The sequence below is a fragment of the Alexandromys fortis genome, unplaced genomic scaffold, assembly GCF_014885135.2.
Source record: "Alexandromys fortis isolate MF-2015 unplaced genomic scaffold, M_Fortis_MF-2015_v1.1 scaffold_197, whole genome shotgun sequence".
Taxonomy (NCBI): Eukaryota; Metazoa; Chordata; class Mammalia; order Rodentia; family Cricetidae; genus Alexandromys; species Alexandromys fortis.
This window is the reverse complement of record NW_026068072.1, coordinates 1,489,171-1,503,479: the sequence shown is the minus strand read 5'-3', so window position 1 is coordinate 1,503,479 and position 14,309 is coordinate 1,489,171. Positions and strand designations below refer to the sequence as shown.

Below are 14,309 nucleotides of genomic sequence, written 5' to 3'. Positions count from 1 at the left end.
CGATTTGGAGGGCGAAGGACACATGATCCCACCAGGATTGTCTAGTCCCCCACCCTGGTGTATGAGCAGGATGGAGAAACCCCCAGAATCTTGCCTCAGGGGGTAGCATGCCAGAAATGGCAGCTTTGGAGGAGATGAATCTGATCTGGGGTTTAGTCTGGGACCTTTCTTGTGGTCTTTCAGCAAGTCAGTGAGCTTCAGCATCAGGTTCTGGGGAGTGTCCTCCTGCCTCCCACGCCGCTGGGCTGCAGAAAAGCTCTGATACCTAGGCTGCAACACTTCTTAATTCTCTCCTCCCTCTCCCTCCTTACTCTCTCTCCCACTTCTTCATTGTTCCACAGCCCCCCCCCCCCATTTATTGCTTCCCTGCACAGACTGAACTTGATACCAGCTGTTGTCATCTTTGGTCTTTCAGAATGCCAGCGTCATGAGCCAGGGAAGGCAGGAGACTGCCAGCTTTAATCCGTAAGAATTCGGGGCAGGGGCCTCATGCCCTGACTTGACTTCAGCAGGCTGGTAGATGGGCAGGGCTACCAACCCTAACTGGGTTAGGGAACCAGTTGGGAGGCAGAGGCAAGAGGATGTTAGTGTCCTGATGATTGACTCTCTGTCTATAAAATGGATCCCAGTGGGATTGGAGAGGTAGCTCTGCAGTTAAGAGCGTACACTGCCCATGTATAGGACATGAGTAGTGTTCCCAGCGCCTGCATCAGGCAGTTCACAACCTCCTGTAACTCCAGGGGATTCAAGCCCCCTTCTGACTTTCCAGGCATCCGTGCACACACACACACACACACACACACTTTTAAAAGAAATGGGTTCCTAAGGAGCCTGTAAATTTAGAGTTTCAAATGTTAGGAAGGCTGAGATCGTGTTTCCGTGGTAGAGTGCTGACCGACTATGTGTCAGGCCTGGGTTTTACCTGAAACAGAAAAATAAACAAGCAAAGGCCCAAATGAAGCATGTGGCTGACCCTGTCCTGTGCCCGTAGCGCCCTGTCGGCTGAGATTCTGTCTGAGATGGGAGGCATTTATTATGTCCAAAAAGAACAAAGACCAGTGGGACCCTCCAGATTTGTCACGAGCGATGGGCTCACAGGATGCGGGGAGGGGACACGCTGGGGCGGCAATACTCCCTTTGAAATTAGACTGTTCTTGTGAAGGAAGTCCAAGTTGCCAGGATGGAGACTGACAACAACCACATATGGTGAAGGACTGTCTTCTGCAAGCCCTGCCCCTCAGTACAAGGACAGGGATTGCTGCTTGTTTAACCTGGGCAGTCCCCTAGGAAGAGAAGTGTCAAATGACATTGAGGTTCTCCTGGTCATTCCCTGGGACCCAGCTGGATCCTTTTTCCCCAAGGGAAAGGGCAGGAAGAGCCGGTGTGGGTCCCAGAGACCCGCAGGTGAATCTTCGTCCAGCATTCAGTCTCTCCTCTCCAGGCCTTTGTCTCCCAGAGTGCAGGCACGTCCCAACCATCCAGAAGCAGGATCTGGAGCCAGGCTGTGCGTGTCCAACTCTGGCTTCGTTTATACATGCTGTGTTACCCTGAGCAGATGATGTCCTCTCTGGACTGCAGACTAGAGATGCTATCCTCACAGAGTCTGGGTGAGGACTCAGTAGGTTGTGCATGGAAAGCACTTACTGTAGCTTGAGTCCAGGTGTTAAAGTGAGGAGAGAGTCTGCACAAACTGTAAAGTGCCATCTTTGTGTGTGAGTTCCTGGTTGACATAAAGAAAAGCCATGTGTTCACAGTTAATAACTGGATGGTTCTTAGCAGTCATCTGAAGTGATTCGCGGGTGGAAGCATCTACCCAGCTCCACCATGGATATAAAGTGTAAAGTGTGCCCTGCCCAGTGAGCGGCCAGATTCTCACCCTGCTTAGCAGAACATTGCGCCTAGTACATACAGGACAGGACAGTAGGAACATTTGTGAGTCATTCCACTCCAGCTGGTTGTAGTTTCAGCCCACAATCAAGGAAAGCAAGGCTTCGGCAAGGTCACCCCACCTAAGATCAGAACTGGGGAATTACAGAGTGAAATGTGGTCTGAACCTCAAACCGTCCAAGTACAGCAAGACCCTTGAGGCTGCCCACAGAAAGGAGCATGCCTTCCAGACCTTCCACAGCTGCTAAAACAGGCCTTATCCTGGGTGAGTCAAGCTCCTTCTAGGATAGGGATGTGGCCCCAGTGGCCAATGTCACCAGGAGACTGCTGGACTTGGCTGTGGCCCAGAAAAGGGAGTCCTTCCTGTGCCCTGGTCATCAGGGCCTGCAGCCTCACCCACTGGGGCCCACTGCCCTCATCGGCCAGCGTCTGGCATTTCCCATCTCCTGTTTGTACCCTGAGGACAGAATCAGGCATTACATATACACTTGGCAAAGCCACACAGGGAGGGGCCTCCTGCAGACCCCCACCTTCATCTCCCTTCTTCCTCTTTCCCCATAGCCAAGTACATCGGCTGCTACCTGGACAACATCCAGAGTCGGGCCCTGCGAGGAGTATCGTTTTTTGACTACAAAAAGATGACAGTCTTCCGTTGCCAGGACAACTGTGCTGAACGGTAGTGACCTCCACCCTACCGCCTCTACCATGTTCCCAGACGTGTCCATTCCAACTCTTTCCACCCAGGGTTCCCTCCATGGTATCCTTGGCCTTGTGGAAAGACGGTCAGAGGGTGGGCAAGGGCTGTAGAAACAAAGGATTGCAATCCTGATTAATGTGCATGCATGTATATTTGTGTATGTTCATGTGTGTCCACATAAGCGGGTGTCTACACACATCTAAAATGTATATATACATGTTTGTGCATGTGTGGTGTGCATACGTGTTCACATGCTTGTGTGTACACAAAGATTCATGTGAATGTGGTCTGTGGGAGTATGACTGCAGCTGTGTGAACTGTGCTGGGGAGGAGGTGTGTGAGGTGTGGTGTGCACGGTCAGCTGTGTGAACTGTGCTGGGGAGGAGGTGTGTGAGGTGTGGTGTGCACGGTCAGCTGTGTGAACTGTGCGGGGGAGGAAGTGTGTGAGGTGTGGTGTGCACGGTAAGCTGTGTGAACTGTGCTGGGGAGGAGGTGTGTGAAGTGTGCACGGTCAGCTGTGTGAACTGTGCTGGGGAGGAGGATGTGAAGTGTGGTGTGCACGGTCAGCTGTGTGAACTGTGCTGGGGAGGAGGCTGTGAGGTGTGGTGTGCACCATCAGCTGTGTGAACTGTGCTGGGGAGAAGGATGTGAGGTGTGGTGTGCACAGTCAGCTGTGTGAACTGTGCTGGGGAGGAGGATGTGAAGTGTGGTGTGCACGGTCAGCTGTGTGGTATGGTGTGCACGGTCAGCTGGTTACTTTGGCGAGTGTAGTCCTGACACCTGACCATCTCTAAGAAACAGTCCTTGTGTGATCGCAAGTCTTCTCAATCTCTTGTCTCCGGCTCCAAGTGGCTGGGATTGCAGGCCTGTGCCATCATGCCTGGCTTTAAACTGCATCTAAGAGAGCAGTGTACAGACGCCCTGTGAACTCCCAGCTCTTCCAAGCCAGGGGGCCAACTGGCAATACAAGCCCATTCACCAGCTGGAAGCCATTGAGTCCTCTCTAGAACCATGCCCCTCCTCCTCAACCTTCATCCCTTCTGTCTCTGAGTTACAGGCTGTCCCTTGTTTCAGAATCAGTAACGCACTTTCCTTGGGAAATGTTGCTTCTGTCTGTGGGTTCCGCTGTCGGAGAGGGGCCCAGGGATGTCTGAGAAGCAGGCTCAGAGCGACAGGGACAGGGAGACAAGTAAGGTTCCAAGATGCTCAGTCATGTCTGCTGTTCTTGCCTCCCAGAAAAAGCAGGCAGACGGGGAAAGGCCAACGCCACCTAGTCACCGGGGTCTGTGCAGGCACAGATCTGGTGGCTCTGTTCATCCGCCAGCACTGAGTAGGAGGCAGCCATAGCCACTGACAGTTCCTTTGGGAACAGGTTTTTGCAGGTCTCTCTCTGAGGAGCCCCCATGGCTCTGGAGACTGTCTCTGGGAGCATGGTGGTCAGGGGGCTGACAAGACCTCCCCGTCCCCTTCTCCAAGTCCTCAGCCACAGCCCACAGCCTCCCTTAGACTGTGTTTAGACTGGTGTCCACTGAGTGTCCTTTTTAGGGAAGAATTTCACGGCAAGGAAACAAATAGCATCTCCTCAGAACTCCTGGAATTTTGTTTTGCTTTGTTTTCGGGGAAGAAATTTTTTCTTGGCTGGGAGTGTGAGCTTGGCTTTATAGCCTGCCAAAGGGGTGCAAGCACCCTGCCTCCTCCCCTTCCCCAGTGCTTCTCAGGGGACTTGGCAATGTAGGTGTCTCTTTGGGTGATGTTTTGTGGAAGGCAGAAGTTGGGGCCTGCAGTGCTGAGAGAGGACTGGAGGAGGGGTGGGGTGTGTGTGTGTGTGTGTGTGTGTGAGAGAGAGAGAGAGAGAGAGAGAGAGAGAGAGAGAGAGAGAGAGAGAATGCTTGAGTGAATACGTGTGTGCACATGAGTGATTGTGTGAATTTGTACTTGTATGTGTATGAGTTAATATGTGTATATGAGTGAATGTGTATGAGTATATGAGTATCTGTGAATGTATGAATGTGTGTGTATAAGTGAATCTGTGTGTATAGAGTGAATTGCATGTTATGTGTGAGTGTGTTAATATGGAATTGGGAAGTGTTATGGGGATACAGCACGGCAGGCAGTGATGAGGGCTGGTGGGTATCCCCAAGATGTTCTCCCTGTCCCCAAGGGGGTCTCTGAATTTCTTCCCCCCTCCAGGTGCCTCAGGCCCACTGACTCCCCACCCTCTGTGACTCCCAACCGGTTGTCCTTCCCTTTGGAGTAGTTATGACCCCCCATTCCTCCTCCAAGCTCCCCGCCTCTCCAGCCCCTTTGTCCCCTTTCTGAGGTCTCCTGTGCTCTCACTCCTTGGTCTCCATGCCTCGTGGAGACTCTGTCCATCTCCTGTACCCCAAAGTCTCCCGGTCCTGTTACCTGAGGGTGTCTCCCATCCCCTGGGGTCTCCCTGGCCATGTGGTCCTGCCTGATACCTGCCTCCCCCAGGGGCTACCTGTATGCTGGGCTGGAGTTCGGCGCCGAGTGCTACTGTGGCCATAAGATCCAGGCGGCCAACGTGAGCGAAGCCGAGTGTGATATGGACTGCAAGGGCGAGCGAGGAAGCGTGTGTGGTGGGGTCAACCGCCTCTCAGTCTACCGCTTACAGCTGGCCCAGGAGTCTGCCCGCAGGTGTACGTGAGTCCTCCCCTCCCCTCTCCTCTGCTGGAGCATACTAGCCCTCCACTGCCCACTACTCTCATCTTCAATGTCTGCCCTGTGCCGTCTATGACGCCCCATCACCCCGAAGCCACCATAGGCTTCCCCTCCCACCCCGGCGTCCACTCCAGCCACTCAACGTTCCTGTGTCCCTGCTCTCCTCTGCCCTGAGGCTGAACCTGATCTTGGCCTGTCTCTTCTGAGATAGAGCACAAAGCCTTTGTCCTTTCCCGAGCACTTCATGCCATCTTCACAGTGGCCTTGGAAGTAGGCACAAGGAAAGCCGGACCTCGTGGCACAGGCCTGACATCCCTGCTGCTGGGAAGGCTGGTGGGAGATGATTCCAAGTCAAGACCAGCCTGGGCTACAGAGAGAGTTTGAGGCCAGCCTGGGCTACATAGTGAGAACCAGTCTCAAAACAAGTTAAAGGGGTGGGAGGGTGTTGGTGATGTAGCTCAGTGGCAGAGCACTTGCCTGTCATGCACAAGGCCCTGGGTTCAATCTCCAGGACCACAAAATAAAAAGAAATGGAAGAGGGAAAGGAAAGGAGGGAGGATGGGCAAGCCTGAGGCATTGCTTTTACTTGCTTCCATTTGAGACCAGAAACCCATTGCAATGCCACAACTCTGAGCAGTGGGGGACTTTCTTTAGCTCTGCTGACTTCTCAGAGCTCCCCTGAGCTTGCCAGTGTTCCCGGCTTGGTAGTTTGCAACCAAGGAGAGCAGGTGGTGGGAGAGGCAGGAGACATCTTTGTTGCAGCCGCTGTCCCACAGCCCCTTCCTAAGCAGGGGGTGTTGAGTTCTGGTTCTTAGCTGCTTGTCAAGAGTCCTCTGGTAACCAGGTGCTAAGGTCAGGCTCGACTCCATGTCTCCTCCCATAGCCTTTCCCAGGAGTTGCCACTGGCAACCGTTGCTATCCACAGCGAGGGGATGAGGCTTTATGCATTGAAGGACTTTTGCCAAGGCCCGCACAGGCTGGAAGAAAAACCACAAGGGCTTCGCCTTCGTCAGGGTTTCTATTGCCGTGATAGACCCCATGACAAAAACCGACTTGGGGAGGAGAGGGTTAATCTCACTTCCACCTCACCGTCCATCATCCAAACTGTCAGGCTCTTCTCAAGGCAGGAACTGAAGCAGAGGCCATGAAGGAACACAGCTTATTGGCTTAGTCCTCATGGCTTTCTCACCCAGCCTTCTTATACCACCCAGAACCATCAACCCAGGGCTGGGCCCCTCCCACGTCAGTCATCAACGAAAGTACAGCACAGGCAGACCAGATGGGGACATTTTCTCAACTTAAATTCTCTTCCAAACTGACTTGAGCCTGTGTCAAGTAGACATAAAACTAGCCAGGCACAGGCTCCTGAGGCTCATCAGCCAGGTTCCACTTCAGACTTCGTGAAATGGAGTAGTTCCTGTCTGTGTCACTTTTCTCCTGCTGTGGTAAAACACTACGGCCGAGGCAGCATGGAGAAGGAAGAGTCTGTTTGTGCTTGTGGTTCTAGAAAGAGAAAAGCATGGAGCCAGGAGCAGAAGGCTGAGCAATCACATCTCAGCCACAAGCATGAAGCAGAGAGCAAACAGAGATAGCACCAGGCTTTGAATTCTCGAAGTCCAAGGCTGGGCGTGGTGGCGCACGCCTTTAATCTTAGCACTCAGGAGGCAGAGGCAGGCAGAGCCTCTGAGTTTGAAGCCAGCCTGGTCTACAGAGTAAGTTCCCAAATAACCAGGGCTGAAACCCTATCTCAAAAATAAACAAAGAAACAGAAACAAACAAACAAACAACAACAACAACAACAAAAAACCTCTCAAGGTTCATCCCCAGTGACATACTTCCTCAAGCAAGGCCATACCTCCCCAGAACCTCCCCCAAACAGCACTAGCTGAGGAACTAAGTCTTTAGATGCCTGAGATGATGGAGAACATTTTTCATTCAAACTACCATGATGTTGTTTGATTTTGATTTTGGCTTTTGCAATGGTGGGGAATGGAACCCAGGATCTCAAACATGTTAGATAACTGCTCTCCACACCCCTATCTTCATCCTTAAACAGTCTGTAGCCCAGGCAGCCTTGAACCTGTGAAGCCACTGTCTCAGTCTCCAGAGTAGCTGGAATGACAGGTCTGAGCTACCAGACACAGCTGGGTTCTACACCCCTAGAATACCCACAGGCTATTCCAGGCTGCTGATCTATAGCCCCCATCCTTGGTACACTGAGGCAGGAATACACAGCTGAGTTTGGCAGGAGTGGGGACAGGGTGTCTTCTCTGAGGCTGTCTCTATGACAGTCTGTCACTGGGTGGTATGCGCAGGGCTTGAGATCCTGAGCTTTGGTGGCCTCCTGTAGCCAACAGGGTTGTGCTTGTCACCAGTTGGCAAATGCACTGCCTACCCCATTTGGTTCATGTCTGAAGATCCAGCTGGCAGAGGGCAGAGGGAGGAAATCTCAGCTGGAGAAAAACCTGTGCAGTGGGCTTGGGTCTGGCCATTGGCGCAGCAAGGTTCTAAGTAAGTCCCAGATTTCTCATCCTCATGACTGACTTCATTTGTACTGATAGCAAGTTGTTAAAATGGTAATATGTTGGCCATCTGAATGGGTGGCCTCAAAGTGTTGCAATCACCTAGAGAGGATGCTGCTGCTGCTGCTGGTTGTGGATGCTCCTGGGATGGGTGGGAAAGATTTAGGTTGTGTGTCTTGCTAACTAAATAATCTGAAACACCACGACCCCTAATTCTCTGGTGTAACACTTAAACCAAAAGCTTCTCAATTGGATGAGATATATAACACACACAGGTGATGGGGATCTCTTATGTGAAGTGGTCTTTACACATGGAGGGAGGACTGGCTGGCAGGGAAGCATCCTCCCTACTCAGCCTGCCCATCTCTGTGATAGTAAAAGTGCCCTGAGTGTGGCATCATACTGCCTGAGAAAAGCATCCTTGTGTTGTATCATGTCCAAAGGGAGATGGGGTCATTTCTACCGAGAGAAGAGCTCTATACCCTCTGCTCACCGGACTGTGGTACGCAAGGAATGAAGCCATCCGCCGGAGAACTAAAGGAAAGCCCAAGCCTCGAGGCTGCTTCCCTTGAGACTAGACTGAAGGTGGTGTGGGCAAGAAGACAGGAGGTTGACCAGATGTCCAGCCAGGATGCCTTCTAGGCTCCCACTCAGCAGTCAGCAGTGTGGCATATGGAAAAGCAGTTCACTGTGCACTTTGATGTAGCTGCAGCGTGGGAGGTGGAGCCTCTGTTCCAGGGAAGCCACAATCCTGGGGTAGCAATTGGATGCCAGTTGGGAGTAAGCAGAGGCAGCCTGAAGGAGCCAAGGGGACACTTGAGTGGAATCCTCTTCTGGGGGAGAGTCTAGGTGAGCCAGAAACCAGCATTCAGCCAGAAGCAACAGTCCAGATTCAGCTAATGTCTCGTTGGAATAATCTTCCTCATCTGTCTCCATTGTACGCTGTGGAAACTGATATACAGAGAACAGAAATGACTCCATGGGAAACTCTGGCAGACATCATAGAAGGCAGCACATTTGGTGGGGATCCTCAAATGGTGGATAAAGCTTTCTCTAGTAAAGAAGGAAAGAGCACCCAGATCTGAGACACATTACCAAGGAACATGGGGGAAATCTTGGCAAAGAGGTCTAGACCTGAATAGGCCTGGACGCACACCGGGAGGCGTGACCGGCATGTCTTTCCAGTGCCATGGTGCCATCCGTGGATGGCGAATGCCTGGAATGGGTTTCTGACTCCCATTTGGAACATCGCTTCTATAAGGTTTCAGTTTTGCCTAACTTCTTTCTCCCTTAATCCCTCACCCCTGACCCGTTTCCTGTCTCCTGGCTCTATTGCCTTTGCCCCGACTCCAAAGCACCCTTGACTCTCATACCTGGGATCTGCTTTAGCCGTAAACAACTAAGATAGGTGTGTCGTCCGAGTCACTGGCTCACGACCAATAGCACAGGTTACATAGGTGAAGAAGCAAGTGACCTTTCCAGGAAATGGAGAGGGCAGAAACAAGGCTCCATTTGCAGAGTCTCTTGAGAAAACACACAGAACACTTCCATTCAAGATTCCACGGGGCATTTATTCCCTGAGCATCATACGGATGAACCTGTGAGGGGGTCGCTTGTTCCTGCAGCAAGCAGTGAGGATATTCAGCGGTGCCCTGCCATTCTGTCTTAACATAGGCTCTGGGGCACTTGATGTCAAAGAACCAAGAAATGGACTATTTTCTTGGTGAGGTTGCGTTTGTCACACCAGTTTGCTAAACGTGCCGTCGAGTTCAGCTCTCTCCCCGAGGGACGGGCCAGCTGGTGGTTGGAGACGCTGTGATTAATTAGGAGGTCACAAGGGGCTGCGTTTGCCTGAAAGATGCTGGGTTCGGGTGGAGAAGATGCTGAGAGTTGTGCTGAGCAAGGGGAGTTCCCAGGGTGCCTTGTGTGTGGCTGTCCACGGTGCTGACCGCCCTCTGGTGCAATTCAAACCCGTGACTGTCACCCAGCTTTCCCTGGGCTCAGTCCTTTCGTCTACCTTGCTCCTCCCCCCCACCCCTCCTCGACCCCGCTAAGGTTCCTACTTTCACCTTTCCTCCCCTTCTCCTTCTTAATGAGTCATTATGAAATTCACAATAACCCTGAAGAATCCCGCAAATACCTGCTAGCTTGGGTAGTGAATTCTGTCCATGATTGTTAGCTCAGGAGACTCCCATCTTTGAGAGTCTGAAGGAGAATTCTGTGAGGTTTTTGTTTTCTGGTTTCCGCTCACTGGTACTTCCTTCCTGATACTCCTACCTTCAGCTTGTCCAGGAAACTTGTGTCTCTTTGGACGGACCTTGCCAGCTCCGTCTCTGCCAGAAGCTAACATATGGCACTGGTGACTCTTGCACTCACAGGAACCAGTACTGATCGTAACAGGTGGACTCGGCTGGAGCGTCTCTAAGCAAAATTCATGAAGGCAGGCAGGCAGGCACAGGGAGTGGTGTGGATTTTTCCACTCCAATTTTTATTTCTTTGCTACACTGACTCTGGCCAGCCTACAGATCCATTCTGAACCTCTGAGAGTTGTCTGTAAGTTAAGGACAACCCCGACCATCCCTGGGGCCACAAAGCAAGTGAGAGTCTAGACAGTATCAACATGGTGGCGCTGCTTCTAACAGAGTCCGCGGGTTTGCTCTGAGAGCTGCCTAGTTCAAGCTACTTGGATTTCCAACACCCACAGGATCTTCTGGTGATGTATAAAAATAGCCACTTTGAACCCTTCTTAGACAGGGAGGTTCTTTGTGTATTCAGTGCCTCTCTGCCTGTAGGAAGCTCATTGGCTGAGAATAGCTTCTGGCTAGCATCATTCGCTAGCCTGCATCTTTAGTACCATGAACTTGGCCTAATAACCCGGGAGGTGGTAGCCCCTTTCCTGCCAAGGAGGATTCCTCCATGGCTGCCTCTGAGCTGGTGCCCAGTAACATTTATCTCATTTTTTGTGACACGCCAGAACATTGAAGTGGCTGGGTTTCATGCACCTGCCCCCGAAGCATGCAGTGTGCCGTTGCTCTGCTCAACTCTTTCTAGTAAAAAGTTCAAGCCAATGGGGTCGCGAGTGTCCCTGATAGACTGCCAATAAGAGTTGACATTGTCAAAGTGTGGGGCACAGGCTTCTGCAACCTCCTCAGGATCCTGCTATGGAGCCTGAGAAGAATCCTAGAAATAAGCGTGGCTGGTGTGGTCTCCAGAGCCCCACCTTAACGTTGGACAGAGCTCACATGGAGACGCAGAAGTTAGAAAGCACCGGTGACTGCAGAAAGTCTGCGGTACAGGCCAGTTCTGTTCCCGATGGCTGAGGGACCTAAAGATGGGTCCTTCTAAGATGGCTGAGGGACCTGGAGATGGGTCCTTCTATGTCTTGGGCTCTCGGCCTGTAGAACAGGGTCATAGTTCGGATGGCCTCGGGTTGCTGTGAAGACAAATGAGGCTCTGCATGAAATACGCCTGACATCATGATGCACACGGAAGTCGCTGTTACAGTCACTATGGTTACTATAGTAAGGGCTATGGTGGAACGTGACTGGGAAGTGTCACTCGACCGGTGGCCTCTGAACGGCTCTGACTCTGGCCTCTAGAAGGGATTCTTCCTTGAGCCCTTACACTGTTTCCCCGGATACAAGGTGACTGGAGGCTGGTGCCACGGTGCCTCTGCTAGGGAATGGAGTAGCAAGACCAGAAGCAGCCCATGAAGAGTCTTAAGGAGCCAGTCACTCATGAAGAGTCCCCTAGGCCCGCTGGAGCTCTCAGGAACCCCCATCAGCCTTCAGAGGAACAGAAGGCTGGAGTATTTATTCCCCGACTCCAACCCATGTCTGGCTGAGGGTGGCTCCAGGGGAAGTTTCTTCTAGACACTAAAGCATAGTGTCTGGCCACCCTCATCCTGTCCTGTGGTGGGTGTGCGTATTAAAGGAATACAGACAGTAGCTGCTGCTTAGTCCCAAGCCTCTGTGTGTACAAGTGAAATAGAGGACAACCCCTTTCACAGATGTGGAAAACTGAGGCTCAGTGAAACGTGAAGGTGATCTTCTAAATCCACTAACCCAGAGAAGTCGACTTTGCCCTGGACTCCAGAGATTCTCCAGCATGAACATCATCTAGTCCTGTGGAAATCCAAATATCTTTATGCCACAGAGGCCAAAGGAAGCCACTGGCCACCTCAGTTTTATTTTCAAATCTAAGAGACAGTAAGCAGACATTCTTGTGACCCATAGAAATGGAAGGGGAAGGAAGGCAGTGAGGAGACCAGAGTCCAGCCACCATTAGCATGTTCAGTGTCCAGTTGACCAGGCTGTAGTGGACAGTCACTCAAAGACAGAAATGGCCTCCACTGGGCTCCCGGGGCTCCTGAGGATTGGTTGGACTCTTTCCTTGCTGACTTAGAAGGCTCCCCCATCTTCTCCTGGGCTTCAGGAGCCCTGTGGCTCTGCAGTCTTCCCCAGGGGCTCAACAGGGGCATCCTACACCTGAGACACTGCTGCTGCTGGAGCTGACTCTCATCCTGCTGTCCTCGGGACCTGTTCCCCAAGCTGCTGTCTCTGTTGCTTCGCGGCTCAGCAATCCTCACCTTATCTGAAATCAGGGCTTCCTGTTGAGCCCTTCTCCCTGGCTCCATTCATGAGCAGCTGCTTACAGGACAAAGTAGATTCCTCTCAGCGGCACTGGCTGCAACGTCCTCATTCTCTCGCTGCCCTTTGCAGTCTGGGCTCCTGATGCCCAGGCTGAGACTCTATGCCTCTCTCCCACTTTTCTCAGGGCAGCAGGTACAGAGGAGGACCTGCCGCAGCTTACAAGGCTCCTCCATATCATTCCTAATCTAGGCCCTGAGAACATTCAGGCTGTGGGAAGTCAGGGAAGTGCTTACCTTTTTTTTTTTTAAAAAAATGGTTTTTTTAAGACTTTATTTACTACATATACAATACAGTGTTCTGCCTCCATGTAGGCCTGCATGCCAGAAGAGGGCACCAGACCTCATTTTAGAAGGTTGTGAGCCACCATGTGGTTGCTGGGAATTGAACTCAGGACCTCTGGAAGAACATTCAGTGTCCTTAACCTCTGAGCCATCTCTCCAGCCCCAGAAGCACTTACCTTTCCCCGTGTGGACTGGACTCTGGCCAAGGCCCGCCTCTCCTGCTCCCCCTCGGCGAAGTACATTGCCTCTTAGATTCAGACCTGGCTGCTCAAAGGATCCTTGGGAAATACTGGACCACCGTGTATTCTGTGGGTCAGCCCAGAGTGGCAGGTTAACTTAGGTCAGCCTTGTCCTGAGCTAGGTGAAGGGATCCCTGCCATGGCTAACTGGCTATCCAGCAGGGCAGATAGACACATGCCCACCCCCCAGAGCCCAGGACTGACCCTGAAGAAGCCCACAGGTTCCCACCTGCCTCTCCAAGTCTGGAATCTGTGTGCCCAAACAGGTGGATGCATCATGGACAATCTCACACATACACACATCCCACCCACACCTTCCCACTGTCCACACACACACTCAGGCCCTCTGTGCCCTCATTCCCATCCCCTTATCCCCTTGGATGTAGACAGACACATTCCTTCCCATGTACCTCAACACCCTTCACCCCTTCTGACTCAACTCTGTCCTTTCTGAGGGTCTTAGGCACCATCAGGGTGATAGGAAGGGACACAGAATGGCAGGACAGCAGCACACACCCTGGCGTGACATAAGAATTACCCTGTAAGCCTGTGCAATCCCTGTGCTGTGGGCCAGTGCCACCGTGAGCTCAGGCCGCAGGCGTCGGATGGTAGAAATGACCATGAGGGTAACTTTGAGACCTAAAATTTAGACATGCTATTCCTGAACGCTGGCATCTCCTGCATGGAAGAAATTCTCCATCCCTTGCCAGCCCATGAATCTAAGGTGTGTATGCACCAGAATGTGGATCTGCCCTACAACTCTCAGATCCGCCGAGCTGGAGGCCTGTGCCCTCCGCAGCTTCCTTTGCTCTGAGAGCAGCTGGGAAGAATGGGGCACCTCTACAACAGTTGCTTCTTAGTTTCTCATCGAACTTTCTCAGTGAGTTTGCCTCTTGCAGACTTGGAGTTTGTTTCGTTTCATAACCCAGGCTGGCCTCAAATTCACTAGGTAGCCAAGGATGACCTTGAACTTCTGACCTTCCTGCCTCCAGTTCCCAAGCGCTAGGATTACAGTCTTTTGTCCCTATGCCTGGTTTATGTGGTACTGGGAATGGAACCAGGGTGTTGTACGTGCTAGGCAAGCCTCTACCAACCAAGCCACACCCCTAGGCCCCTTGCAAAATTTTCAGGAGACTGGAACATGCTGGTACTTCTACGGTGCTCAGTAAGTGTAAATGCCATCAGTCCCTGATCCTGTGCTCAAGAGTTCGGTTCTTTGTCATGATTGATTCTGGGAAAAAACATTCAAGTCAAGATCTGAGCAGTAAAGAGCTGGGGTGTAACTCAGTGGGAGAGCAAGCCTAGACTGTACTAGGAACTTGAGTTGGTTCCAGCACTGCAAGAAAGCA

The 14,309-nt window shown here is 52.0% G+C and overlaps 1 protein-coding gene across 3 annotated transcripts in view; it reads left to right on the top strand.

Moving 5' to 3' along the window:
* Wscd2 (WSC domain containing 2) overlaps window positions 1-14,309 on the top strand; it is a 90,021-nt gene that overhangs the window by 52,124 nt on the left and 23,588 nt on the right. For all 3 annotated transcript variants that reach the window (XM_050121134.1, XM_050121136.1, XM_050121135.1), the window contains exons 3-4: window positions 2,449-2,563; window positions 5,060-5,244. In XM_050121134.1, the coding sequence (XP_049977091.1) occupies window positions 2,449-2,563; window positions 5,060-5,244 (300 nt within the window). The remainder of the gene's footprint in view (window positions 1-2,448; window positions 2,564-5,059; window positions 5,245-14,309) is intronic.